We start from the raw sequence: 25,509 nt of genomic DNA, 5'->3' as shown, positions 1-25,509 counted from the left end.
TCCAAGCACGTGCACTGAGATTACATGGACCAGGGGTTTAAGAGCATCCTGATGACACAGGTTGGAGAATGTAAACAAGCAAGCTCTCCCTGCGTGTGACAGCTGCAGCTCTCCCTCCCTCTCTCTCTCTCTCTCAAGTATTTTCTTGACAGTACTTTCAATAAAGCATTATTTTCACTACCCTCATGCCCTTCCCCATCACACAGCTCCCCACTGTTCCCTTCCAGAGGGAGAGAGACATCTCCCTCACTGCAGTGACAGAGCCGCCCTAGAGCAGAGGGTGACAAGGCAGCCACTGTGCCGCCCCGCTGTGCCAAGGCTCCGCGCACCTCCCGGGGCAGCAGCTGCTGCTGTGACCCCAGAGGGGCAGCTGCGAGGCTGGGAACCCCCTTTCCATCCAACACGGGAGTTTTGCACTTATTCCCCAAAACCGTGCATCAGGCAACGTGAGCTCAGAGGGAGAGGTGCAACCGTGGCAGATCTGTGACCAGACAATATTCGGGAGGGTGAAAATTGGAAAATTGGAAGGAGGAAGACTTTTGGGGAGGTGGTTTTCTTTTTTTTTTCCTCCTGCTTTTCTTTTTTTAATGTATTTTTTTATTTTTCCCTTGTTTTTATTTTTGGGGTTTTTGTTTGTTTGTTTTTTTTATATTTTTATTCTTTTTTCTCCCTTCCGTTCCCCCCGGGTCCGTCCCCGCCTCGGGGCCGCTCTGGGCCGGGGCGGCGCCGCTGGCGCGCGGGCGCCCCCTGGCGGTCACTGCGCCTCGGGCGGGGCGGGGCGGGGCCGGGCCGGGGCGGGGCGGGGGTCCCTGCTGTGCGCGCGCCTCACCGGCACCCCGCGCTCCCGGCACCCCGCTATCCCGGCACCCCGCGCTCCCGGCACCCCGCAATCCCGGCACCCCGCAATCCCGGCACCCCGCGCTCCCGGCACCCCGCAATCCCGGCACCCCGCAATCCCGGCACCCCGCTATCCCGGCACCCCGCTATCCCGGCACCCCGCACTCCCGGCACCCCGCAATCCCGGCACCCCGCAATCCCGGCAGCCCGCAATCCCGGCAGCCCGCACTCCCGGCACCCTGCATTGCCTCGCCATTCCCCGCAGGCGTGCCAGTGCCCGGCCCCAGCTCCCTCTGATCCCGCAATCCCCGCCACGATCCCCCAGCCTGATCCCACATTCCCCGTCACGATCTCAGCCCCCATCCACGATCCCTCCGCCCCACGCAGCCGTGCCCCGCCGGGAGTGGCGGATGCTCGGGGTCACAGGTGGCACCCAGGCCTCGTGGTGGGTCAAAATGTGCCCCTGTGCCCTCCCCGTCCTGCCGGCCCGTCTGGGCTGTGTCCGTGCATGTGTCACGGTGATGGGGGGAGCAAGGTCAGACCCGGCTGGGATCCCTCCTGCAGCCTGGGGACTTTCCTGGGGAATGGGTCTTTGCCAGTGTCATCAAACAGAATTTCAGGAGGAAAAGTAGGTCCCAGAAAATTGCCAGCACTGGTGGCTTCTGTGACACTTAGGTGTCTCCTCAGGGCATGGCCCTCGATGTCAGCCCTCTGACAGCTACAGGCATCTCCCTCCTAAACTCCAAATCCACTGCTGACCAGCCTAGACCAAGGCACAGACTGTTTGACAACACAGCAGAGCAAGGCCCATGGAGCAGGAAAGGCAGGAGACCTTCCTTCCCATTACTCCTTGAAGGTTATCAGGTCAGGCCCTGAGCAGCACGTGGCCTCTTTGCCCAGAGCTGAGAATGGGTTCATGGGAAAGGGGAAGGACAGGAAGGAGCCTGTCATCCCCCATCACCCTCTGGCCTTCTGTGTGCAGGGCAGGGCAAGTTGGGTCATGAGTGCTCCTTCCCCATCCTGCACACATCTGCAGGTTTTCCTGCAGAACAGGTTTTCTGGTATTAGTGATACCACTGCTTCTTTCTGTTTCCCAGTCCCACCCCACAGTGCTGAGGTGAAAAAAAAAGGAACAAAGGCAGAGACAGTATCATAAAAGACTGTAAAAATAAAAAGAAGAAACTGCCTTGCGTTAGTGAAGCTCCGCAGCTCCTCAGCGCACATCCCTGAACGCCCCCAGAAAGGCTCTCACAACAGACAGGTACCTGCTCTCCCACTTTTCCTCCCACCAGGAACACTCAGTTCCCCTTCAGTGATTCAGATAAAACCACCCCCTTGCCCAGGAAAAGCCTTTTGGTGTTATTAACAGGAAGGCCTCAGTGATCACCTCTCAATCCTCACCACCCACACACCACAGGCACCTTCACTTCCTGGCCTCCCTCTCGGTGACCCGGACCAGGATGCAGCCAGCCCTGCCTGTGCTGCTGAGCCTGGCTGCCCTGAGTCTCTCCCCCAGCCCACACGCTCCTGTCCTCTCCCAGGAACAGGTCTGGAGCAGATGTTTCACCCAGGCACACAAACCTGGCCATGCAAAACTGAGAGCACCCCCAGGTCACCACAGGTGAGGAGGAGGTTCACAGAGGCTGGTTACCCACTGCACAGCTCTGGGGACTCCAGGAACACATCTTGCTTCCTACAGCATTTTTTTCCCCGAGTCAAATGCATTGCTCCTGTCTTCTGGTATCAGGATTGACCAGGAGCTGGTTAGAAGGACTCATCACCCCTCCATCTCCTTGATTTTTAGTCAGCATGAGGAGTGCACAGTTGATTATTTCTTTCCATATTGTTACTGCTTTTTATGGTGGGTTTTTTTCATCCCTGGACTCACCTTCAGCAAGCTGTGCTACTTTGATGAAACTTTGGCTCCTTCATTGACTGCAAGGGGAAGGTGTTGTTCTTCAGTGACCTCTCTTGGGTAGGCTCCAGCCTGCTTTCCTCACAGAGAGGTTTTCCCCTCCCTGTTTCTGTACTGCTCCACCTAAGCAGGGGTTTTGATCTTTGGAGGTGGTGTGCTCCTGACAGCAGCCTGAGTGGCTGCAGCTACCACATCATTCATCTTGTATAAACTGTTTCTTGGGATTTTGAAGTCAACCAACAGTCAAGGTTTGTTTTTTTTTTTTAATTTTCCTTAAAATTCCCCCTTCTGCATTCTCAACCTTTTATAGGCATCTTTCAGCAGAATAAATCAAAACTACAATCTAGCCAATCCTGTTCATGGAGAAGGCATGGAGAATGCAAACTCCTGTATTAAATGTCAGCTGATAAATAAGAATCTAAAAGATATTGTTTAAATCTCATTACTTCCACACAAAACAGTGTTTTTCTGTCATTGGAGCTGTGCTCCTCTTTGCAATTTTGCCTGTGTTTGCCCACCATCCACAACCACCCCAACTTCCACAGCATATCCAGCTGGAACCACCAGCTCCTCTGGCTTGTGATACAGAATGTGAGCACAGGCTGGAGGAACAAAGGAGGCAGGAGATGGACGCTTTTAAATCCAGTTTTCCCAACCCCAGAGACCACCTTCAGTCTTTTCATTTAGTATTTTACTTCTTTATTTAGTATTTTACTTCTTTACTTAGTCTTTTCCTATGTGAACTACTCTGTTCACAATTTGTATACCTGTGACTTTGTCTGTAAGAGTGATAATTGATTAATAAATAATTTATTAACAACTCCCTGACAAGACAGGGATAGGATTCTCCTAGGGAAGTATACTTTCCTCATGTTTCTTTTAAAGATATCAGATGTCTACCTTAATTGCACAGAATCAAAGCCAAACTCCATTGACGTCAATGCAGTTACTCGGGTTTTATTAATATCAGATAAATATAAAAAACAGTATCAAGCACAAATTCACAGAGAATAATAAAGCACCCACACAAACCTCCAGTTGAGTTGCTCCTGGTGCTGATACTTCCCTCGTTTGGAATGTATGGCTGTAGTGCCTATGACTCTGTGCTCAGAGCACTCCTTTGAATCGTCTCTTTTCCCCTTGAGAAAACAATGTGCAGAAAATGCCTCTAACACCAGAGTAATGGGGTGAGAGCAGCACCAGAAAATCCACTCCAGACTCAGAAAATATCAAGGACCTGGGAGCAGGAGTAGGCTCTGCAACCCCTTTCCCCTCCTTGCAGTGCAAATGTGGAGCAGCTGAGTAACCTTGGAGCTGAGTGACGTGGAAGGAATGGTGGGAGAAAGTCCTGAGAGAAAACACCTGGGGCCAAGGCACCTTGGCACTTGGGCAGGGCCCTTGTAAAGCCTGGTCACCCCCATGGGCAGGGATGTCCCAGCCCTGACTCACTGCCCCGGCTGCCTGGCTTCACTCCAAACCTGTCCTGTCACAGCTGATGCCATCTCATCCACAGGACAACCAGGATTGGTAATTTAGCCACAACAAATTAGCTTAAAGAGCCCCAACTATTGAGCAAGCAATGACTTGGAAGCAAGTAGAAAAACTGATGTGCAGAAAAGATGGTTTAGCACTCATTTGGTTTCCCTGACACAAATAACAACAGAAAGAAGAGTTCCCCCTGTTTGAGTGAATCTGTTTCTTAGGTTCCTAACCCAAACTATCAAGATGCTTTTTGATTTTGCTCTGAAAAAAATGGAGGAGTTTTAGAATTTTACTGAATAAAAGCAGCATCACCTGGGCACTGGGGCCATGCCCTTGATGGATGTCAGCTGCAGTAGCTCTAAGGGAGCTGTGGAGATACCCTGGTGCTGGTCTGCACGAGGGAAGGAAGGGACATCCTGGGAAAGCTGCTTGCCAGTGGCTCCAGAACATCTCCTCAGCAATTCCAGGTCCAGAGACAGATTCTGACACCTCTGTGGCAGCAAGATGATCTTTTACAAAATGAAAACGCCAGCAGCCTATCAAGCATGTAAGTAAGCCCAACAGCTCCAACAACTTTATAAACCTTAAGCTGGAATGTAACCATGTAGTGTTCCACAGATAAGGCTTAAAAGAGCATTGTTTTATTGTTTTCAAGTTCGTTTTTATTTTGGTTTTTGGTTTTTTTTTTTTTCCCTTGAGTTTTTTTTTTGTCTTTACTTCTGGGTTTCCTGTTCCAGAACTTCACAGTTCCTTGGTGTTACCGAATGCCAAGGAGTCAATCCTCAGTAAGAGGCTTCTGAGGCTCTTTGGGACTAATTAGTTTGAGGATAAAATAGCTGCCAGAGTTTGGAAAGACTAATTGGGGGTCAGCTACTTTTGTTCCCTCTCTTCTTGCCATGTCCAGTCCCTGCTTTCTCTGGAGCCCAGAGGTCCTGTGATCTTTATTACAACTTCATAGCAGCTCTCAGATGAAAGGACAGTTCATTACAGATCACTACATTAAATACTTTTATTTATTTGAAAAGGAGGTGCCTCTCCTTTTCAAACAGCAAGGTTCAGAACTTTCACAACTGGAAGACACCCACATGCTACGCATTATTTATTATCAACTTTTTAAACTCTGTGGTACATCTGGACAGCAACAAATCAACCAAGCTGTTTGACTTGGGTGGAGATCAGGATCTTTCCACAACCTCCTACCCCAAGGAACAGGGCAGATCTTAGTGAGGAGGAACAACAGCCTTGTGGTGATGCCTCACACAAGTGGCCCGGCAGAGGTGACCTCTGGGGGAGCATCACATCACAGGTACTCTGGCAAGGGAAGCCACTACCACAGCAAGGTAGAACAAAAGCATTGAGCACATTTCTCTGCCTACTGCAATCCCTTCAAATCACTTTTCCCATCTTTACTCCTCACCTCACTACAAGCCCAAGCTGTGCACGCTCAGGAGCAAAGAGCACATTTTTATCTAACAGATGTACAACCAGATCCAACTGAGGAGGCACTGGGCACTAATGACAGCTCATAGGTTTTAACAGATAAAAGTAAAACCAGGCAATTTTATGTGCTCAGCAACAGTCAGAATTTCAAACCCTGGTTGAAGCTGCTGAGCCCCAAGCAGAGCTGGCAGCTCAGCATCTCCTTGTCATCCTTGCTGGAGAAGAGAAACCGCTGCCAGAGGCTGCCAAACTGCAGCAAAGCTCCCAATCTCAGGCTCCTGCAAGGAGATGAGGGTTTGAAAAGCTGAGGCTGATGGACCTGCCACAAGCCCCTGCAGCTGCCCAAGGGCAGTGCTCACACTGGGGTTTTCAGCAGAGACACGGTACAGCCCCAAGTGAGGGGAATCACCCAATGGGGTTTCCTTCCTGGGTGCCAGAAGTTTAACTTTGAAGCCTGGAGCAGGTTTTATCTGAACTCCCAGTTGCCTTTTGAAGATGTACTTGTTATTTTAATCAGATAGCAGAGGCAATACATTCAAAGACTCATGAAACTTTTAAGTCAGACTTCCTTCCCTAAAGAAATAGTCACACAACCAACACAATTTTTATGAGCTGGTGGAATCATTGGTTAATGATCTGAGACAGAAACAGCAACATGAATGTGAAAATGGGGTCAGAAGTGTAACTCAGCACCAGGAATTTCACCGTGGCAGCCTCAGCACTTCTAGAAGCCTCCACCATGACTGAATTAGGGTAGCACTTTGTGATACACTCTGATCCACCTGTGGGTTACTACAGACAAGAACACCTCTCTTCCCTGCATACCCCCACCTTGTTTTACACCAAATCTACCGTCCTATAGCTTTGGTACGGCATCATCACTTCACTGACCCTATGAAACACTTTTTTGGGTAATTTAGTTCTTAGTTTTCCTGAAGGAAGGAACAGGTACGTGTTGCTAATCTTTACCTCTTGGGGGAAAAACCACACTCAAGATTATCCCTATTGGTGGCAGCCTGCAATTGCCACCAAGTCTGCTCTGGAATGGGACTGGCCACCCCTGAAATGGCACTTCACTGGTGTCACCAGTCAGAGCAGCCAACACCACAAAGAACTTACTTCAGGCAGAAACCTTCTGAGTGTTACATGAGAGTAACACTTATCCGGGTGTGCTCACAACAGTAAAAGGAAGCATGTTCCTGCACCAGGAGGAGCAGATGTCTTACTGAGAGGGTATACAGGGATCAGTAATCAATCTTCCAGGTTCCCAAACATGCATGAAAATGGGTATTTTGGAAATACAAACCTGGTTTAAACCCAATGGAGAACAGATTTTCTTTCAGTCAAAAGAAGCCAGGAATGAACCTGTCTCTAAATTAAAAATGGTGGGTTTGTATTACAGCAATAAAAGCCCACATAAAAGGGCACTTTGAAATGCTCCATGGCTTTACCCCATTGTTCTAGTGCTGTTTGCCACAGCTGCCAGTGCCCATGCTGACTCACTGCCAGGGCCACATGCAACACAAGACACTGCAGAACAGAACCGCAGCTCAAGGCACCCCTGCTGCAATTACCCAAACACAATCTTTGCTTTTGTCCAAGTCAAAGTTCTGCCAGAACAACCTGAGTAGAAAAAACAGCTCACTGTGCACAGCAGCCTTGATCTCTCTCAACATCTCATGCTGAATCCAACAAAAAACCCAAAACCCAACCCCACTCTCGATTTTCCTGGCAGGCAGCTGTGAAGGGCAACAAAACCCCCATCCTTAACTTGTGCCTGGCCAAAACCTGTCACACACCATGTCATACCAGGTTCCTGATTTTGATGGACCAGGTTTTAGTTTTATCCTGCTTCTAAAGGAATCTGATTCCTCAATATTGGGTATTAAAGACACTCACTTCCAGAGATAAACAGGTGAACTTTGGGTCCCTCTGCACTCAGGGTGGCAGATCTCCTCCTCTGCCCCTTCCCTCCCCAAATGAGGCTGGAGCTGGACACTGCTTGGCCTGTGCAGAGCTGAACCCACGGCAATGCCAGCTCCACAGGGGCAGCCCACACCAACCGCAGCAGTACCAGCTCCTGCTGCTTTAATCCTGGATTTGGAGCTGTTGAAAACCACAGGAAAGGAAAAAACCCAAGCCAAAACCCAACTCATGTATGATTACAACTGAAGTTTGTTTAAAAAAACCAAGCCTCCAAAGATCAGAATACAGACACAGCTGTCCTGCTTTAAGAAGCTGGCAGCTGCACACTGTTGATTATCCAACACCTGCTTCTTGCCCAGGTTTCAAATCTCCACTGTTAAGTGGAGTCTAGGGTTAAGGTGTTTTTTTTATCTCATTAAAGAGATTGTCACTGTGTGATCAGTTTCATAAATTTCATTGAGCTGTGTCAATACTTACTTGAAATAGCAATAAGGGGGTTGAATCACAAATGAAGATTGACCAAAACCAAATCCTTTATTTCCACAACTGTATAAATGTGCTCCAAGTATGTGTCCAACACAAGTTAGAAAAACAAAATAGAACATGCCAGTTGCAAACTAGATCAGTTCACCGACGTGCTGACTCCTTGTATTAGGCTTAGTTACACAAGACCAGTCACAGTAAAAAGATACATTTTAGAGTACAAAGTAGCAGGATGTTAAGCCATTTCAGCTTGTGCACATACAAGTCACACTTCTGGCAGAAAACGCAGAGAAGTTTGCATTATATTATGCTGGAAGCTATGTTGCATCACTTTAAATGGCATCGATATCGATATCATCATCTTTATTGTTTGCAGGCTTCACAGTTTCAACTTTAGGTACACTGGCAGTTGTGGAGTACACCACCTGTGGAGACAAGACACTTCTGTTAATTACAGCACCTACTACTATTAAGCACTGGAGTAATTCCAACACCCGAGCACCCAACCACACTCCTGACCGTGGCCATGAACCCCTGCTTTGTAAGGCAGAGCTGTGCATGTACATCTGGAAGAAGCAGCATCTCCTACTCAGGAGCAGAATAATACAGTGCTGGGAGGAGAACAACCAACCAATCCCCATGTAAAAACACTTCCAGCCACAGCCAGCTGGAGTGTAACCAACAGATTTTACCTAGGCCTAAACTGTGAGGAAGACGGCTGGTCAGTTATTCTTCCATCAGCTTATCTAACAAACACAGCCCCACTAACTCATCTACAACATGAGACACTATGCTTGGTACCTCCTGTCAACCTTGCACTACATGAGCTGCTACTGTCACTGTAGAATGGTGAAATCTTGGGCTACACCCAGGCATTACAGTGATCTGATGTAGACATCTGACAACAATTAACAACACTTAAAGCATTGTAAATGGAGTGTTCCTCCTGTTCCTGCACAGTAGTACCCCAAGTAATCCATTTCAGAGTGCATCAGGACAAGGTTACAAGACTTAGGCATGCAGGAACAGTGCAGCCTTGGAGCTGCTGACAGTAAAGGAGCCTTTCCTACCTCTATGTTTTCATCTTCATCCTCTTCTTCATTACCGGAAGATTCTTCTTCAGCTTCCTTTAGCCATTTAATAAATGGTTCTGCTTTGACACGGATTTCTTTGGCAAGCTCCTTTGAAACATATTTCTTTGAGGCCTGAAAGACAGATACTTTGTGTGAACACTGAAGGAGTTTACACCAGACTGTATCCAAACACTGCCTAAACTGGAACTCTAATCTCACCCACTGCCTTCCACAGCCCATTTTTGTGAAGGAGGCTTCTTGCTGCACAAGCTACAGCAGAATGGGGAAGCCAGATGCAATAGGCTGCCTTCAGGTGCTTAATTGCTGCAGTACATTACAAACTGCCTTTTACCTTTTCTGCCCAGCCAAGGATGACTTCTTCTTCCAGAAGATCTGCATCATACATTTCCTTCAAAATATGTGGTATTTTTGAAATAAGCTGAGACTGATGCATAGCTACCACACACTCGAAGCCATGGAGAAGGTACCTCTGAGCTTTCTTGTTGTTGTGGCAGAACTAGAATTGTGATAAAAGCAAAAGTGACTGAATGAGCTTTTTTACCCTCTCCAGACTAAACAGAGAGCAGAAGCAGCTTTACGAGATTGCAAAGTTTACAATAATTCATACTATCCCTTCCCAGCAGCTCCCCCTAGCTAAGGGGAAGCTTAAAAATAAAACACTACAAAAAGCCCTTCCCCATAGTACCAAGCAACTGCTACAAAACCTCTGAACAGCTGTCACCACGAGTGCAGAAGAGATGGCTTACACGAAGGAAGTGACGTCTGTATTTCCTGATTTGTTCACGAATCTTTTCATCAAAAAGGACTTCAGTGAGAACAAGTGGGCCCATGGCCTTTACATCCAGTCTCTCTGCTTCTGCTACAATGTCTTTGTCAGAAGTATCGATGACACCTTCTTCCTTCTTTTTCTAGAGGGAAACAGGTACAGAGAGAAACTTTTTAATGCCACTTGAGGTCTGCTTTAAGGCTCCTTGCAATCCTCCCTTCCCACTGCTGACAGAGCCAGTACTTTGCAAAAGCTTGAGCAAGTTGCTTTTAGTTTCCTTACAAACATTGTGTACAATTCCAGCTGAGTGATTACATCAAGCCAACAACCAGAGGATAGTTACCTTTACAAAATCAAATAGTAAGTTGACTCTCTCTTCTACAGTTCTTTCCAGATCTTCACTAAGTGTGAGGTTCTTCGCATGGTCACTGATTTCATCCATTCTACGCCTCTGGGCTTCTTCTGTTGTGTCCTCACCCCAGTCATCATCATCCTCCTCCTCCTACAACACAAAACCAAAACAAGAGATCCACACAACATTACTGCAGGCTTAGTATTACGTGAGGATAGAAATGATATGGACTCAATCGCATAACACTGAAGAAATGTTTGTAGTACAATTTGCAAGTCAAAGATCATGGAGAAAGTGCAAAAATAGGAACTAAGTAATGGAAGCTAAAGCTAATTCTGTAGCCATCTGTAGGGCTAACTGAACTGCAGTTCAACCATTCTACCCAGTACACAGGGGACAATCCAGGTTCCTGAAAAGCACGGATAAATGATAGCAGCTTTCACTTAGCAAGGAGCACAAATGCTGGTACTGATGAGCTGATAAAGCTGCTATAGAGGAAAATCAGGGACCCTTCTATTCCAGCACTAAGTTCTGGATACAATAAGACTTTCAGGTGCAATGTTGACCAGCAAGGAATGCCAGTGACTTCAGAGGTTTAAATCTGAGCAACACACCACACACCCTTATTTCCCCACTTTCCCTTCTACTTACCACAACCTGTGGAGGAGTAATCTCCTCTGGTGGTGGGGGTGGAAGTGTCTCATTGCTGGACACAGAACCATTCTCTTTGTCCTTGCCTTTTCTGTTCTTCTTCTCCTTTTCTTTCTTTCCTGTACCAGTGTCACCACTTTCTGCAAGTGAATTTTAATGTTTTGTTCTATGAACTAGAGCAAACTATAAAGTCCCTGCACGTCTGCCAAATCCCCAAGTGGATTTGGATGCTTTCATTAGCTGCAACTTATGGGTAGTACCCATCCCCAAACACACTCAGGGAAGATGTACATTTGGTGGGGAAACCCCCAGCTGCAGTCAGTGTCTTGCTTGTCACCAAAATTGTCCAAGTCTATATAACAGGTGACCTCACAAAGCAGAGACCCCTGGAATAGGTTAGACTTTTCTATTCTAGCAAGCTTAAATTGCAGCAGGCAACTAGATGCTTACTACAGAGTGTTGCTTGCACAGATTACAGTTTGTGTTTACTACAGTTTTTACTTCCTACTCTCACATTTCATGCTGACCTAAAGGAACAACTGCCATGAGCTACTCTAACTACCTTCCTTCCTTTTAAGTTTTGTCCTGCACAGGCAAATTCCAGCTTTTAACAAATAGCTCTACTTGGGAAGGACATATTGTAAGGAGAAAAGACATTACTACCACAGCTCCTTAATCCTGATCCCCAAACACACTCTAGGAGTATGCTGGTGCCTCTTTACATTTTAATTAGATGTGAACTATTTATTTTCCTACTTCCATAACACCACTAATACAGAAGTTCTCTTTATCCCCAGAAGTAAGGAAAGGCACTTACCAGGTGGGTTTTTGAGAATGAACGTGCAGAGTTTATGGTTTGTGTCAAGCATGCCTCGATAGCCACAGGCTTTGCAAGAGTTACCTATAGTTTGTTTCTTAGGATTGACATGCTGCAAAGAGAACAACCATAAGTTAATTTACTACTTAAGAGAACAACTGCATTAAAGCCCAATGTTCACGTTTTAAGCCAGAGGTTTAAATACTTTGTATCACCTTCTAAAGACAAAGTTTAGAAGTAGGAATTTATCCCAGAAGTTATGAACTGTTAAGAGATGTAAAACCTTCCCAAAGGGTGCAAGAACGTGTACTTGATTTTCTGTTCATAGATACTTTAGTCTTTTAACTTTGCACCACTTTCACAAATGTCTAACAGTGTTTCCATAGTGTTACTCTTAATGCAGACAGAGCACTCACCAGATCAGTTTCAGGATTCTCACACTCAGGACAGAGAACAAATTTTTTAATGAATCCATCCAACATGTCTTGCAGCTTATTCGCCTCATGAGATCCATTGACAATGTAACGGTCATTCTTAACATCAAACTGGGTCTGTGCTCCCAGCTCACAACCAAAAAATTTGGTAGGATCTGTAAAGGAAGAATTATAGTCACTACCACATTCATATCTTTGTTGTGATTCTTATATTTCTGTCCATTATTTAATCCTGAGATAATCACAGTTTCTCCTTACAAATCTTGAAAGAGCAGTATTAATGCTTTACTAGCCAATCAACACTACCACTTCAAACAGAAAAGCATTACAAAATGCTGTGTCATTCCACAACACTACTTACACGTTGGAGGCCGATTAAGCGCCTTTGCAACGTCAACCATGTTGACTATAACCGTCTTTATTCCATTTCCTTTGCCCTCCACCTAAAGAAAACAAATAATATTTTAAGGTTAAATGCTTGCAACAGCCAAACCCAGTGTGCATTTCCCATTTAACTACAGCAAAATTCTGCTCAGAAGTGCATCTCCTTCTAAGACCTAATGTGCACTTAGTGTGGACTGAAGGAGCAGACCCCCTCCCTGTTCTGAGTGGCTAAGCATCACCACGACCTCTCTTTCCCCTCCTGGGAGAACACTCCCTGCTCCCAGCTGCTGCTTAGGAAGTTACCTTGGCAATCAGACGGGGCATTTTGTAGCGATAGAACTGATCTGAAACACTGCGGTTGACGTTGACAGACATTTTGCCTTATTAGTAGCTTTATCAATAAGATGAAGAGATCTTTGATTGCAGTTTTTTGGTATCTTCTGTCTGGAGAAGACGGGATGACATAAACGACTGCAAGAGTTCTCGGTCTCTGACATGAAAAAATTTTCGCCACCGAGGCTGTAAGGTTCTTGCTTGTACGCTATGTTTCCCCAATACAGGTACCAGTGGCTGCGCAACAGCTCTGCAAGTGTTAACACACACAAAAAACATGGAAGTTTAGCTCAATGTACATCAATCCACTCTTGCTACAAAGCTATATAAGGGATGAAATCTAGGCTGAGAAAAAGGGAAAAGTACATTTGTTATGCTATGGCTTTCTTCAACCTATGGAACTGAAATCCATCCCTGGCTTGTACTGCTAAGAACTTTAACTGCACCACAAAGTTTTCCACCCTCTCTTACCACCCTAAAACCACTGAACACCCTACAACTAGTTTTTAAACAGTTAGCTCCAGCAGTAGTTCTGGGATCACTAAGGAAGGGCACACTCCTCGATTTATCATGCAGACCAGTGACTTGCATCATAAGGGTCACATGGTATGGTTTCAGGCTGAAGGGCACAGGAAATCAGGAGAAGGATTTGGAAATCCATTTCAAATTCCACATCATAGCATTAACCTGTCACAAACCAAAGTCTGTCAAAATGTTGTGAAATATAAGACAAAGTAGCAGCAATCTGTAGCCCAACATAGCTTCTACATGGCTTACCAGTTTTTGAATCGGAGTGGAAAAGAGTTGAAAATTATGTAATTCTCCCTCTCAATTATGGATTCTCATAGCAGCTTCTGTTGAGTTCTGACTTAACAATAAGCCTGAGAAAGTCTGACAGAAGTTGCTTCACTGTAGAAAGCCTAGCAATGCAGAGGTACAGAGCAGTGCGGCAGCTTTTCCAGTTGATTTTTTTCTTGCGGGAAAGGGAGGAGGGGGAGGAAGGGGAAGGAGGATGAATCCTATTATTAAAGTTACCTTGAGTAGTATTTACATATTTAAATTAACACGTGCCTCTATAATCAGATCTAGGAGTACTTAAGCCACAATTGGTTGACTACACAGGCAACCCTGACTACACAGAGCGTGGCTATTCTGACACGTCATCCTGTTGTTATCGTTAATGACAGAAGCGTTGACACATTAAAAAAGCCTTCTAAGTATTTATGTGGAAGAGCATGCCTATGGTGCAACACGATCCGAGCTCCTCTGGTCAGGTTTACAACTTCTTTACATTACATAATAAGAACATAGATCTCTACGTGCCTTGTGTTCTACATTAACCGGTGATACAATTTTACCCTTCCTCAGCCAAACTACACCGCGAACTCCGTTTAAAACACACAATCTCCTTCCCCAGGATGTCTAAAAAGAACCACCGCGTAACCTGACCACGTGTTTGCAGAAACGCTGAGGAGGCAGCTCTCTCGGCGACCGAGTTCCCAGAAGGAGCGTACCGCTTTTCCCTCCTTCCAGAGTGCAGCACTTAGTCTGCTGCAGGCTGAAGCTCCCTCTCCTGGGTCCCTACGACACTTCATCCCAAGCACCACCTCCCCATATGCCGTACACGGAGGAAAGAGCGGGAAGGCACACCGACTCCCTGCCGCACAGCGCCGCGTCCCCGCCCCGCTCGCGGTGACTCAGAAATGCAGCAATTAAAGCACTGAGTCAGCGCCGGGAGCCACGGGGGAGTCACCGCCGGCCGCGCATGCGCCACGCCGCGTTCGGGGGAGCTCCGCCGCCCCCCAGCCCGGCCGCCCCCCCAGCCCGGGCCGCCCCCCAGCGTCCCCCGGGGCCGCCCCTCGGGAGCGCGGCCGAGCGCCCCCCCCCGCGGCCGGTGGGAACTGCGCCACCGCCCCCCCCCCCCCTCCCGGCACAGCGCGGGAGGCGCGGCCCCGCCGCCGCCATCTTGTCTCGTCGCATGGCGGCGGCGAAATGAATATAAGTAAATAATTAAAAAATAAAAGGAAAGATTCGGCCCCCCAGAGAACAAACAACAGCCTCGCAACTGAAGGTCCGCTGGGTCCGCTGCTTTTAGAGTTGAATTTTACTGGGCGTTTTTATGTTGTTTGTTCCCCCGCCCCGCATTGCTTCTCTTTCCCCCTCCCGTCAGTCCCGGACGCTTCGTTACACAAAACCTCCGCAAATATCCACCGTTCACCGACCGCCTGAGGCCCCAGCCCAGCACAAACCGCCCGCCCGCCCGTCCCCCCGCCTCCAACGCCCTAGCCCACTATTAGCACTTACCGTTTTCGTCCAATAAAGACATAAACCCAACGCTGCTCGCCCCGGGCTGCGACGAAGCCGATTGTGAGAGGAGAACAGGGCCGAGGGGGCGCTTATATCCAGACGGAGAGGGAGGCGGAGGCGGACGCCGCAGCCTCCGGGTCCCGGCGTCCTGGGGCGGGCGGTATCACCAGGGAGAGCGGTGCCGGGATATCTGCGGGCAAGACACAATCAGGAGCATCGTTAGCGGCGGCACCTGTGAGGGAGAGGGAAGAGGAGGGGGAAGAAGAGGGAAGGGGGGAGGGAGAGACGGCGAGAGGCGCGCAGCTGAGGCAGGAGGGGCCGGCGGACGGGACCCGGCAATGGCTGCCCCATACTCACCTCTAGAATGTTCTCGCTCCGACTGAACAACGCCAGAGCTGGGATCAATCAGCCAGCGGTGCGCCCCGCCCCCCGCCATCGCCATTGGCTCGCCGCTCGCCCCGCAGCGAAGCTATTGGCTAAAACCTCGCCGCTCCCCTCATCTATTGGTCAAAGCTGCCTATCAATCAAGGCTTTACCTCCCTCCCCCTGCCCTCCCCCCGCCAGTGCCCCAAAGGACATCGCGTCTACAGCGACCAAGTCTCGCGAGAGAGCGCGGGGCGGGGGGGGCCGAGGCCGGGCCGGTGCGGCGGGGCTGGCGATGAGGGGCCGGCGGGTGCTGAGGGGCCGGTGGGGGCTCCCAGCTTCCCCCGGCCCTTCCGTCCCGCCCGGTGTACCCAGACTCTGCCCCGAGAGAGGCGAGCTACTCCCTGGAGGGTAGTGACCCAGTGCTTGACATCTCAGCAACTATGTTACAAGTAATAATACAAAGAATTTAAAGCAATTAAGTTGCTGAATAAGTTGTGTTTTTCCTGTACAGCCGGCTTTTGGGGTGTGGGGAAAAGAGCCTGTTATTTAACTCCGGTGTCATAAAGGCTCGGCGTCGGGTGGCTCTGGGTGCCCGGGCTGCCTTACAAAGGATGACACAAGTGTCATATGCAAGTGCTCTGTTCTTAGTGGAAAATGTTGCCAGCCCTATGGAGCTGAATTGGGACCCTGAATGAAATGCATATCTCGATTTATTTTCACGTAAAAAGCAGAAAACTTGCATCCTTTCTTCCCTGTGTCTTGTTCTTTCCCATCTTCTTCCATCTACACTCCTCCAGTATCACAGGAGTTATATATTTTGGGTATTTTAGAGTGTCAATAATGTTCAAGTGGCAAAGAATTTTTTCCTGATTTTGTGAATTGAGTGGGCAACCAGCTCTGTTACCCCTATAAACACTCCCCAGCAGAGCAATGCTCCTCAGTTCCTGTCACTGCCTTACTGAGTAATGTTGTAAAGCATCTTGATGGCTCTGTGGGAGTATAGAGGAAAAGAGAGGGAGCGACAATAAAACTAGTAGTGACATTAAATGATGTTATATACTCTAAATCTCTTCTTGCCTAAAGTTCGTTTTTATGTGTAGTTTTCCTGCCTGACTTTGATATCACATTGGTGTGGTCAAAGGAGATATCCCTCCTGTTGAACCTTGAAGTACATGTTGAACATTTTTGGTCTGATATGCAGAAGAACTACACTCAGGAAGGTGGCTGATAAATGATGTTTTCTTAGAAGTCAGGAAAGCAGGACTACTGCCACTTCCAGTAGCACACAGTGACAATAAAAAAGCTTGTTTCCTCAGCTGGAGCAACCAGAGAAAAATATGCACATCTTGGTGCTTTCCATCAAAACCCTCATTGTGGCAGCTGCCCTTGCTGCATGTCTCCTTTCAGTATGTGGAATAGCTGGTTGTTCTGTCCAGGACACTGTCCTGTAAAGCATCATGGAATGGTTTGCGTTGGAAGGGACCTTAAACATCATCTAGTTCTAACCCTTCACCACGGGCAAGGACACCTTCCACCAGATTATCCACATCCAACCTGGCCTTAGGCACTTCCAGGGATGGAGGGTCCATCATGTAAGTTTGTCTTGGACTTCACTATCAGCATTTGAAAAAGGTAAAAATTCAGGATATGTTAAATGTCTCCTTGAGAAATGCATGGCAACACTTTCTGAAATGAGAGAGTGTGTTAGGGCAAAATAAGGAAGCATCTCCAAGGTATGTGAGGCTTGGCAGCTACCACAAGGGGAAAAAAGTCATAATAAAGTGTGAGGCAAGAAAAGCACAGCAGAAAATCCTTTGCTGTAAAACTATGTGGCACATATAACTTGCTAAATGCCTCCTGTCTGTGGCTTTAGCTCAGTGTTACAACACCTAGGGGGTTAATAAATTACAGGTGTTCAAGTATACTGTTGCCAACACCACTTAGTGAGCTGCTGGGAAAGAGACCCTGGATTTGGTAGTATTTGACATTATGAATAACTCTGAACCCTTACCATTAATAGCAATTAAAGAAAGATAGTTTTAAAATATAGCATATAAATTGACAAAAGTTAAAGAGGTGCCTTTTAAGATGGTGTTTGTTCTGCAAAAAGCAGGTCTCATCCAGGTGAAGTCACATGACATTCTCCCAAATGATGCAAATCAAACTAAAATTGTAGATTATTGACTTCATGGTGCCTAGTTGTTGATTTTTTTCCTCAGTAGAAAATTCATTAACATTAAATGTTGGATTCCAAATATTTTTTTACCAAATCTTAATATTTAGTTTGTTCATTTTAATATTTCATGGTATGGACAAGACAGAAAAATATTTTTATTTCTCCCACTTTAAAATGTCACAGTTTCATGAATCCTGAAGTTCATAGTTCACATTGCTTGTATGACCTTCAAAATACAGACTGCTTGTGTACTTTGCATTTTATTGACAGAAACTATGCAGGTTTTATACGTAATTTTGTAGATATGACATTTTAAACTACATTAGTAAGTCAGGTTTTGCAAATGGTTTTATGTCTAAGAAATTTTCCACAGTTGAATTTAGGGTGCATTTCCTTATCACAGAAATGTATTATTGTTGCTGAGTTCAGCCTTGAACAAACCGAGTTTGTTCCATGTTGCCTTAGCTGGTTTTTATTAGAAATAACCAAGAGTCAATGACTGTGACAATGCAGCAAAATCAAAACTCGATTGAAATTCTTAACATATTTACCATCTTCAAAATTAGGTTTGCTGTCTGAACAGTTACAATGTGTTCTTTTAATCCCCGATTGGCAGCTTGATGTCCTTCTGTGGTTTATTCAGCGGGTTTGTCCTCTCTCAGTGGTGCGGCTGGCTGCAAACTTAACCCTAATTCAGGGCCCTCCTGGTGACCTTGGCCTTGAAGGATGTTTTGTTTCTGCTGTGTTTTCTCCCTGTGGCTGGGTCAGAGCTCTTATTTCCTCCAGTGCAGGCAGGAACATTAGCACCTGAGTAAGGGATTCCTCCTCCTTGTGCCATCCTCATGGCTTTGGCTGTAATTTCAGGAGATGGGAGGAAGGCCAGGCTTATCTGTAGTTACGTGGAATAGCAATAGCCTTTCTTCCTCCTATCTTGGCAATGTGTAGAGAAAGTTTAATTATTTACACATCAGGTTGGAATAGGTAACTTTTAGGGAAGGTGGGTCCGAAATCCATGGGGATTGACACTAGGCATTGATCAGTCACAAGGGCAGAGGTGAATTCTGGTTTTACTGTTCAGGAGCTCTAGAGTCATTTCTGTCCAGCACCTCACTGGCTGTCTTGGGGAGGTTCAGTTTGTGAAATGCTTTTCTTTCCATGCTCTGTAGCACCATCATTCCTGTTGGCTATTATTAGTAGCTCAGGAATTAGTAAACAGAGGAAAACAGGAGAGCACGAGTGTGATGTTAGACACACATATAGCCATCATTTATGGTAGTTACTTCTGTTCCTTCGATAACTATGCAGAAATGCTAAAATCTCCCAGCTAGTGTTTGGGTCTGAGTGCTCTGAAAGGGCTCAGTGTCAGCTGACAGCATGGGCTCTGCCCCAGATCTGGTCCTGTCACCAGTGAGGTTCCCTGTACCCTCCCTCTTTCTTTTCCAGTGTATGTCTGCCTATACAAGGGAGTCACCACAGCAAGGAGAGGCAGACAGCTTCTCTGCAGAATACAAACCAGTGTTTGATAGCAGCAAAGTCCCTGCCTTGGAAATCTATCTTTTCTCTCTGTGCCTCAGCAGTCAGTGGAAATGCTGGTGATAGGAATCAGGGAAGCCAGGCTTTCCCAGTTTGTCTAGGTAGCAGCTTTGGCTATGGGCCTAACTGGCAACCACTACCATTATCCAGCAGTTGCATGCCTGGGGTTGGCAAATCTGCCTGCTACATTTATATGGTTGCTGAAAGAAGTGGATGTGGAAGATAAGGAGTCCCTGGGAATACAGCTTCCAGCCGAGAACCTGCTGTCAAAGCTACCTGCCTGTTCATAATGCCCTTTAGTAACCACTGCATTTACATTTCCCTGCTTCTTGTCATAGCCAAGCTTCAGACACCAAGATCTGCCTGTGTGTTAAGTTAAATCTCTCTTCCAGTATCATTTTAGCAATCTGCACCTCTATCTTGTTAAAGGAATTGCTCAGGCCCTCTGCAGCTGTCGTGCTTTGCCAACACCTCCAGAGATTAATCCCCCTCCATCCTTTTTCTTTGGCTTCTGGTGGTCTGGCAACCAGTACTGTGATTATCACTATAGATTTTCCAGTAGATTTAAAATTCTAAGTAGTAAAAACGAGTCATGAGTACTTGGAGTTACCTTTTGGCTTTCTACTTTTCCTTAGGGAAATGTGGTAGCTCCTGGTATTGAGAGCCTATCTCCAAACCTCCTCCCAGTCTGGGGACACCCTGGAGATCTTAAGTGCTCTCACAGCCCTTCTTTTATGGGCCAAAATGTGACTGCTGATCTTGTTTCTAGGGGTCTGCACTGCTGGGTGCAGCAAGTTTTGCTCATTTCTTCTGCCCATTTGAGCATGGAGGAGTTTCTTTGCTGTAGAACAATACAAGGCATTGCTGGGAGAGCTGAGCTTTGGAGGCAGTACTGAGGTCCATGTAGGAATTAAGTTTGTGCTTCTGCTGGCAGAAGAGGAAGAGGATAAGGCATCCCAGATGCTTGGGCTGAAAAGAAAGGAAAAGCCAGTTTTGAAGGAAAAGGAAAATTTTATGTTCTCCAAAACAAAACCTTTGAAGGTGCTGTTTGGCTGGTGCTCTGCATTTGGAAACTGACAGACACATCACAGAAAATATTTTTTTCTCCTAAATCTGATTTTAAATTCCTAAGAGTTCCCTCTCTTGCAACGTTGAAGGTATTTTTCAGGGAACTACAGGTCCTAGAGGATAATGTTGAATTTGTACATCATGGCTGAGAATTTGCTGCTTGTTTGGTATGTTTAACCAGCAGCTTGATTACAGCTGGTGCCAGCTTCTTAATAGAAACACAGGGATTACCTTTTGTAATGAAGCAAATAATACATGACTGCCATGCAGTGCCAAAGGCTTTGAATGCTTTGGTGGTTCGCAGCTCAAATATTTATATTACTAAAATAAATTGTTTGCCAAACTACAAAACAAAGCGGGAGAGTGGTACTTAAATAGGAAAATAGAGGCAAAATCTTTGTCCTATGGTTTGCATATGCCAAGTGTTATGTATGCTTAAGGTATTACACAGACTAGTAGCAATACTAAAACAGCTAATAACACACATGGTTTCCAAGAGTGCTGTAATAAATTAAGTCTGGTTTTGGCCAGTGGGGATTCTTTGACACCTAATAAAAGCTGACTTGAAGCACTAATAATGTCCCTACCTGTGAATGTCAGTGTGTTAGGAATTATGCAAGGGGTTCAGGAACAGGTAAATGGTGCTGAGGACACAGGCAGGTGCATACTCACACACAAACACACCCACCACCATTGCATAAATCTTGGTTGTTTAAGAAATGAGGCTAAAAATATCCTTGAATATGAATCCAGGTCAAACATGGTGTTGACTAAAAAGTCTAGCATGAATTTATTGACCTAATGTAGACTTCTGTTTTTGAGAATGACCCAGGGGACACTGAAGGAAAACATTTTTACAAGGATTTTACTGCATTAAGTTGTTTCCAGAATCAGTTTTTCGAAAGTCTTAAGACACAGAGTTGGGCCAGTGGAGGCTCAAAGGCATAATGTAGGGTGAATTTTCCCTTGAAGCTCAAGGGTGTTATTTGAAGAAAAATCTTAAAAATCTTAAGAATCTTAGTGGTTGTTTTTGAACTTTTTACTTGGGATAGTCTTAGGATACAAGCTTTCCTGAAACAGGGCTTTTCATAGAGTTGAAGTGATCTAAAATAAATGCTAATGATAACATGATTTGTGGCTACCACACTCATTTGGGAAACTGTGGCACCAACAACCGAATTACATTATGTGGTAGCTGTGAACATTTTGACACTGTAATTCTTTCAGAACTTGATTTTAGGATTCCAAAATGATCGTGTGCATGTAAGTGAGATCACATGTATAAAACATTATTTGGCACTTAGTCCAATTTATACTTATTTCACCAGTGTCCTTAAGATGCCTTTTTCTTAAGCCTTAGTTGCACAAGTAATTTCAAGTCCAGTAGCATTTTTGCTTCAGTGCCTGATGTAGACATGCAACATCTGAATAAGCTGCAACTTGTTGCACAGATCTCCATGGATTTTGTATCTGCTACGTCTTCTTTGCAATAAAGGACACAAAGTAGGACTTCCTCACAACCACTCCAACCTCTAAAAGATGAGATACTCAAAAAATACTCTGGCTGTTTTCCATGTTGTTTGCTGCATCTCACCCACAGTTAGTTTGTAATCATTCTCATGAATGATTTACTGTTCCCTTTCTATCATGTTACTTTTTCATTGTTGCCTCCAACAGACAAAAAGCTTTCAAAGGGTTCTTTAGGGCTTAATGTATTGTTTGTCCTAGATATTTGGCATGACTTATTCAGGAATGTGTAATAAATACACAGCTCCTCTCATTTCTGATTGTTTGCACATCTAAAACATACCCTTGTGAAGAAAATTAACTCTGCCCCAGCTGAAACCAGCAGAGATGTTTGACAGATTAATGCATGACCAGATGATGGATGAGTAGCCTCTTCTAGAAGAAGTTAGGAAGGGTGTGTGGGTGCAGGTGGGATCTTGAGGGTCATGTGTAAATACGTGTGAGCTCATTCAAGTCTGTGGGCATGCAGCATTTTATACCAGTGGATAATGTGCTGGTTTAACTCAGACTTTACTTCTGAGGCATCTTTCCTGGTGCCATCTTTGTGCACTTGCACCTGATTATGGATATAATGCTTCTGTCTTCAAAGACATATGCTTATAAAAGGTTACTTTTTGTAATCAGATATCCAGTTCTTTTGATTGGTTGAACCTAATGTGTCTAAAGAAAGCCTTTACTTTCCCTGCTTGTTTGTTTTGGTTTTTTTTTTCCCTGATGCACTGAGACAAGAAGTACTGGTACAAGGGGTTTTGATAGTTTAGTTTATCTGCTCTGACAGTAAGTCTCTGTGTGGGTCTGTGTGCTCTGAAGGATGTTTACTAGTAGACAGTTGCTGAAACTTCTTTTTATTTTATAGATAATGAATTGTGAATCTCAGTGCCACTGCTGCTCCTGCAGAGATTTGCAGTAAACAGCTGAGTCATACAGATGAAGCCTGAAATTTCTTCTCTCACAGCTGTGATGGAGTCCCACTGAGTTCCTTTGCAGAGAGTCCTGAGCTAGTGAGTTCTGCACCCTGAAAACTATTTGGGTGGGCAGGAGGGTGAGCAGCTTGTGCCCTAGCTCTGTGCTAGCTCTGGTGCTCAGGGGGCATATGCTGGGATGTGTGCAAGCAGATTGCTCACAGCTCACTCACATCCTGAAGCAGCAGGGAATCAGGAAAAGTAGTGGTGGGCTGCCAAGTCTCAGCCTGCTGGCCAGGTTGCTGGAGAGTCAGCAGAGACCTGCTATAGAGTAAGCCACTCTGGACTACTTTTACCCTAGCAGAGGTCTTAAAGGCAGCTCTGTAACTGACTTTGGGTTGTGGCAGATTCACCTGATTTTTGCCTGTTTACCTATTGTGCCGCAGACCTGCAAACAGTGTTGTGTTTCCCATTTACTGATTCTAACATATCTCAGAATACCTCCTGAAAGGTCTTTGGGAGACATTATGAGTGTTGGGGAGGTCTGTCAGTCCACATCTGTGGACTCTGCACAGGGCTGTTGCACAAAAGGCTGTGCAATACATTCTTCCAAAGACCTGCTAATGAGAGCACACACATGAATCAAAGGAGAGTCAGCAGTCATGGGTTTCCCACAGTGGTCTCTTTCATAACTGATAACTGATGACTGCTTCTCAAGAAGTATATAAAAATGTCAGATAAAACAAATAGTCTTAAGCCTGTACTCAGGACCAGCTAAGCTTCAGCCATTTGCTCCGACCACTTTTGAAAGCTCATGCATTGCTTGCATGGGAGAGCTGTGCCAGAGCTGAGGAAAGCTGTATATGTCTTAACTTGTGTTCTGTGCCTTTTATCTTGCCCATTTCCCACTGGCACTGACTGCATTTAAACCTTTTTAGAGGGCCTGTCATTGTGCTGTCCATGCTGCTAAGGCATGGACGGACAGTATTCTGTTCTTAAATCCAGCTTTGAAAATCTCTTCATAATATGTCCCTAGAAGAAATTTCTGGTTTGTTTATTTTGATTTGTCCTTTGGCTGTGGCTGGATGCCCAGCCATGGGCCAGATCAAACTGGCTGAGTACCAACACAGGGTAATTTGCAGCTCCTTGTAAGCGACTTCAGTTCATTTTGGCCGTGCCTCTGCAGCATTTCCCAGAGCCAGTCATCTGTGCTTCAGCTGATCGGGGTGCAAGCTGAACTCTGACTTGCCTGGCTGAGCCTGCCAAGAAAAGCATTAGCTAAGCAGAAACAGTGTGTGGCTAGGGGCAAAGGTGAGCATGCATTAAGTATCCACATCTTGATACTAAAAGGATGCAGCTACAATCTAAACAGGGTAAAGGGCACCCGGCAGACAGACAGCCGCCCGGGGTTACCCAGGAGTGCTGGCCACGTTGCTTGCTGAGAAAGGCCTCTTTGTCTCCCTGTATTAAGCCTGCCCATTCTGAGTGAGATGCAAAACAAATGCAAGAAACCAAACTACATGGCCTTGATGACATTCTTCTGTTTCTTGGCATTGGTTTGTTGTGCTTAGAAAGGCCTTGAATGTGTGTATCTCATCCCTGGGCAAAACAGAGATATTTGTGCAGCTGGATTGAAGTTCCCCTCTCCCTTATATACAGTCTGGGGGATGGAGAGGGTGTCTGAATGCTGGGCCACCAGGTGAGAAACAGGATTCATCTGCGTTTAGGAAGGAGTGAGGAGCAAAGGTGGGGAGGAGACCTTTAACCATCACCTACCCCTTTGTCACCAGCTGTTGTCTGCCAGTATTTGTATTGCTTCCCTCTTCCCATTTAGATTACAGTTTGACCAGTGTGACCTGGATTTTCAGACCTTATTTTAAACATAGCTAACACAAGTCTTGCTTTGGTTGAAGCTCTGCTGTGTCCATGAGTATCTCTCAAAGAGACAGGAGAGTGTTTCTTATCAGTTTTAGAGAGATAGTCTTACCAAAGTTCTTGTACTTCACCTGGATATGTGCAGTTCCTTTTTGTTGTGACAAGGCTTTACCACTTTGATAAAGTACTCCTGCCATAGGCTATAGATAACAAGATAAAATAGACTTTGAGTTACAACTGGTTTTCTTTTCAGACTGTCTTTCGTATCTATTTCTGCTCTGACAAAATGGTCAGACTGTGGACGTTGAAGTTGTAAGACTGAATGTGAAAGATACCAGTTCTGTGCTTCCCTGAGCTTTGACAGCATTCAAAAGTTTGGATGTCCATCTTGACTTCCATAACTACCAAATGCCTGTTTGGCAAAATATTTTTCTTTAATAGCACGTGCCATTTCTGTATGCAGCTTGGCACTGTTTGGTGGGGCTGTTTTGCAGAAGCAAATAGCTTCCTGCTCCTGTAGTGGGTTCAGATCCAGCCAAGAGACATGTTGGGTGAGATAGCAAAGTCCTATAGCAGTCCTGGCTGCTGTTAGTGAAAGGCAATTCTAGCAAAGTAAATGTTTATTTCTTTTAGCTGCACCCTACTTTAGTGCCTGGTAGTGACAACCTCTGAGCCTGTTGGCATGACAGTAGCTTTGGTCACTTTTGGAAATTTGGGACTGTGCAGGCTCAAAACCTCTGCCTTTTCATGAGAAGGCTGAGATAAGCCCCACATCTGAATTTCCTGTGTCTTACACAGGAAAACTCCCATTTCCCATTAACTAAGGAGCTTTATAAGTTAA

The 25,509-nt window shown here is 45.9% G+C and overlaps 1 protein-coding gene and 1 non-coding gene across 3 annotated transcripts; both read right to left on the bottom strand.

Annotated features, from left to right (window-relative positions):
• Positions 1-8,109: 8,109 nt before the first annotated feature.
• EIF5 (eukaryotic translation initiation factor 5) lies at positions 8,110-15,548 on the bottom strand. Of its 2 annotated transcripts, none has more exons than XM_036383462.2 (11): positions 15,219-15,548; positions 12,885-13,164; positions 12,559-12,640; positions 12,180-12,352; positions 11,764-11,875; positions 10,947-11,086; positions 10,287-10,445; positions 9,924-10,085; positions 9,509-9,673; positions 9,154-9,288; positions 8,110-8,508 (listed from the first exon to the last, which is right to left on the bottom strand). In XM_036383462.2, exons 2-11 carry the CDS (start codon positions 12,954-12,956, stop codon positions 8,416-8,418), a joined length of 1,293 nt encoding a protein of 430 aa, XP_036239355.1. In that variant the 5' UTR covers positions 12,957-13,164; positions 15,219-15,548; the 3' UTR covers positions 8,110-8,415. The 2 variants fall into 2 exon arrangements, with proteins under 2 accessions (XP_036239355.1, XP_054371132.1); XM_054515157.1 differs by lacking the exon at positions 15,219-15,548 and adding an exon at positions 13,692-13,856.
• Positions 11,288-11,411, bottom strand: LOC118687972 (small nucleolar RNA SNORA28). The gene has a single exon (XR_004980424.1). It is a non-coding gene; the product is annotated as a small nucleolar RNA SNORA28 (small nucleolar RNA).
• Positions 15,549-25,509: the final 9,961 nt, after the last annotated feature.

This window comes from Molothrus ater, chromosome 6, assembly GCF_012460135.2.
Source record: "Molothrus ater isolate BHLD 08-10-18 breed brown headed cowbird chromosome 6, BPBGC_Mater_1.1, whole genome shotgun sequence".
In the NCBI taxonomy this organism is placed as follows: Eukaryota; Metazoa; Chordata; class Aves; order Passeriformes; family Icteridae; genus Molothrus; species Molothrus ater.
The sequence above is the reverse complement of the archived record's forward strand: the minus strand, read 5'-3'. Positions and strand labels throughout refer to the sequence as shown.

Excerpts from the sequence above, each read along its gene's own strand:
- EIF5 (XM_036383462.2), bottom strand. The coding sequence starts at position 12,956 with ATGTCTGTCAACGTCAACCGCAGTGTTTCAGATCAGTTCTATCGCTAC. Across the intron at positions 12,353-12,558 it reads GCTTAATCGGCCTCCAACGT|ATCCTACCAAATTTTTTGGT; the intron begins GTAAGTAGTGTT and ends CTTCCTTTACAG. Across the intron at positions 8,509-9,153 it reads ATGAAGATGAAAACATAGAG|GTGGTGTACTCCACAACTGC; the intron begins GTAGGAAAGGCT and ends TTGTCTCCACAG.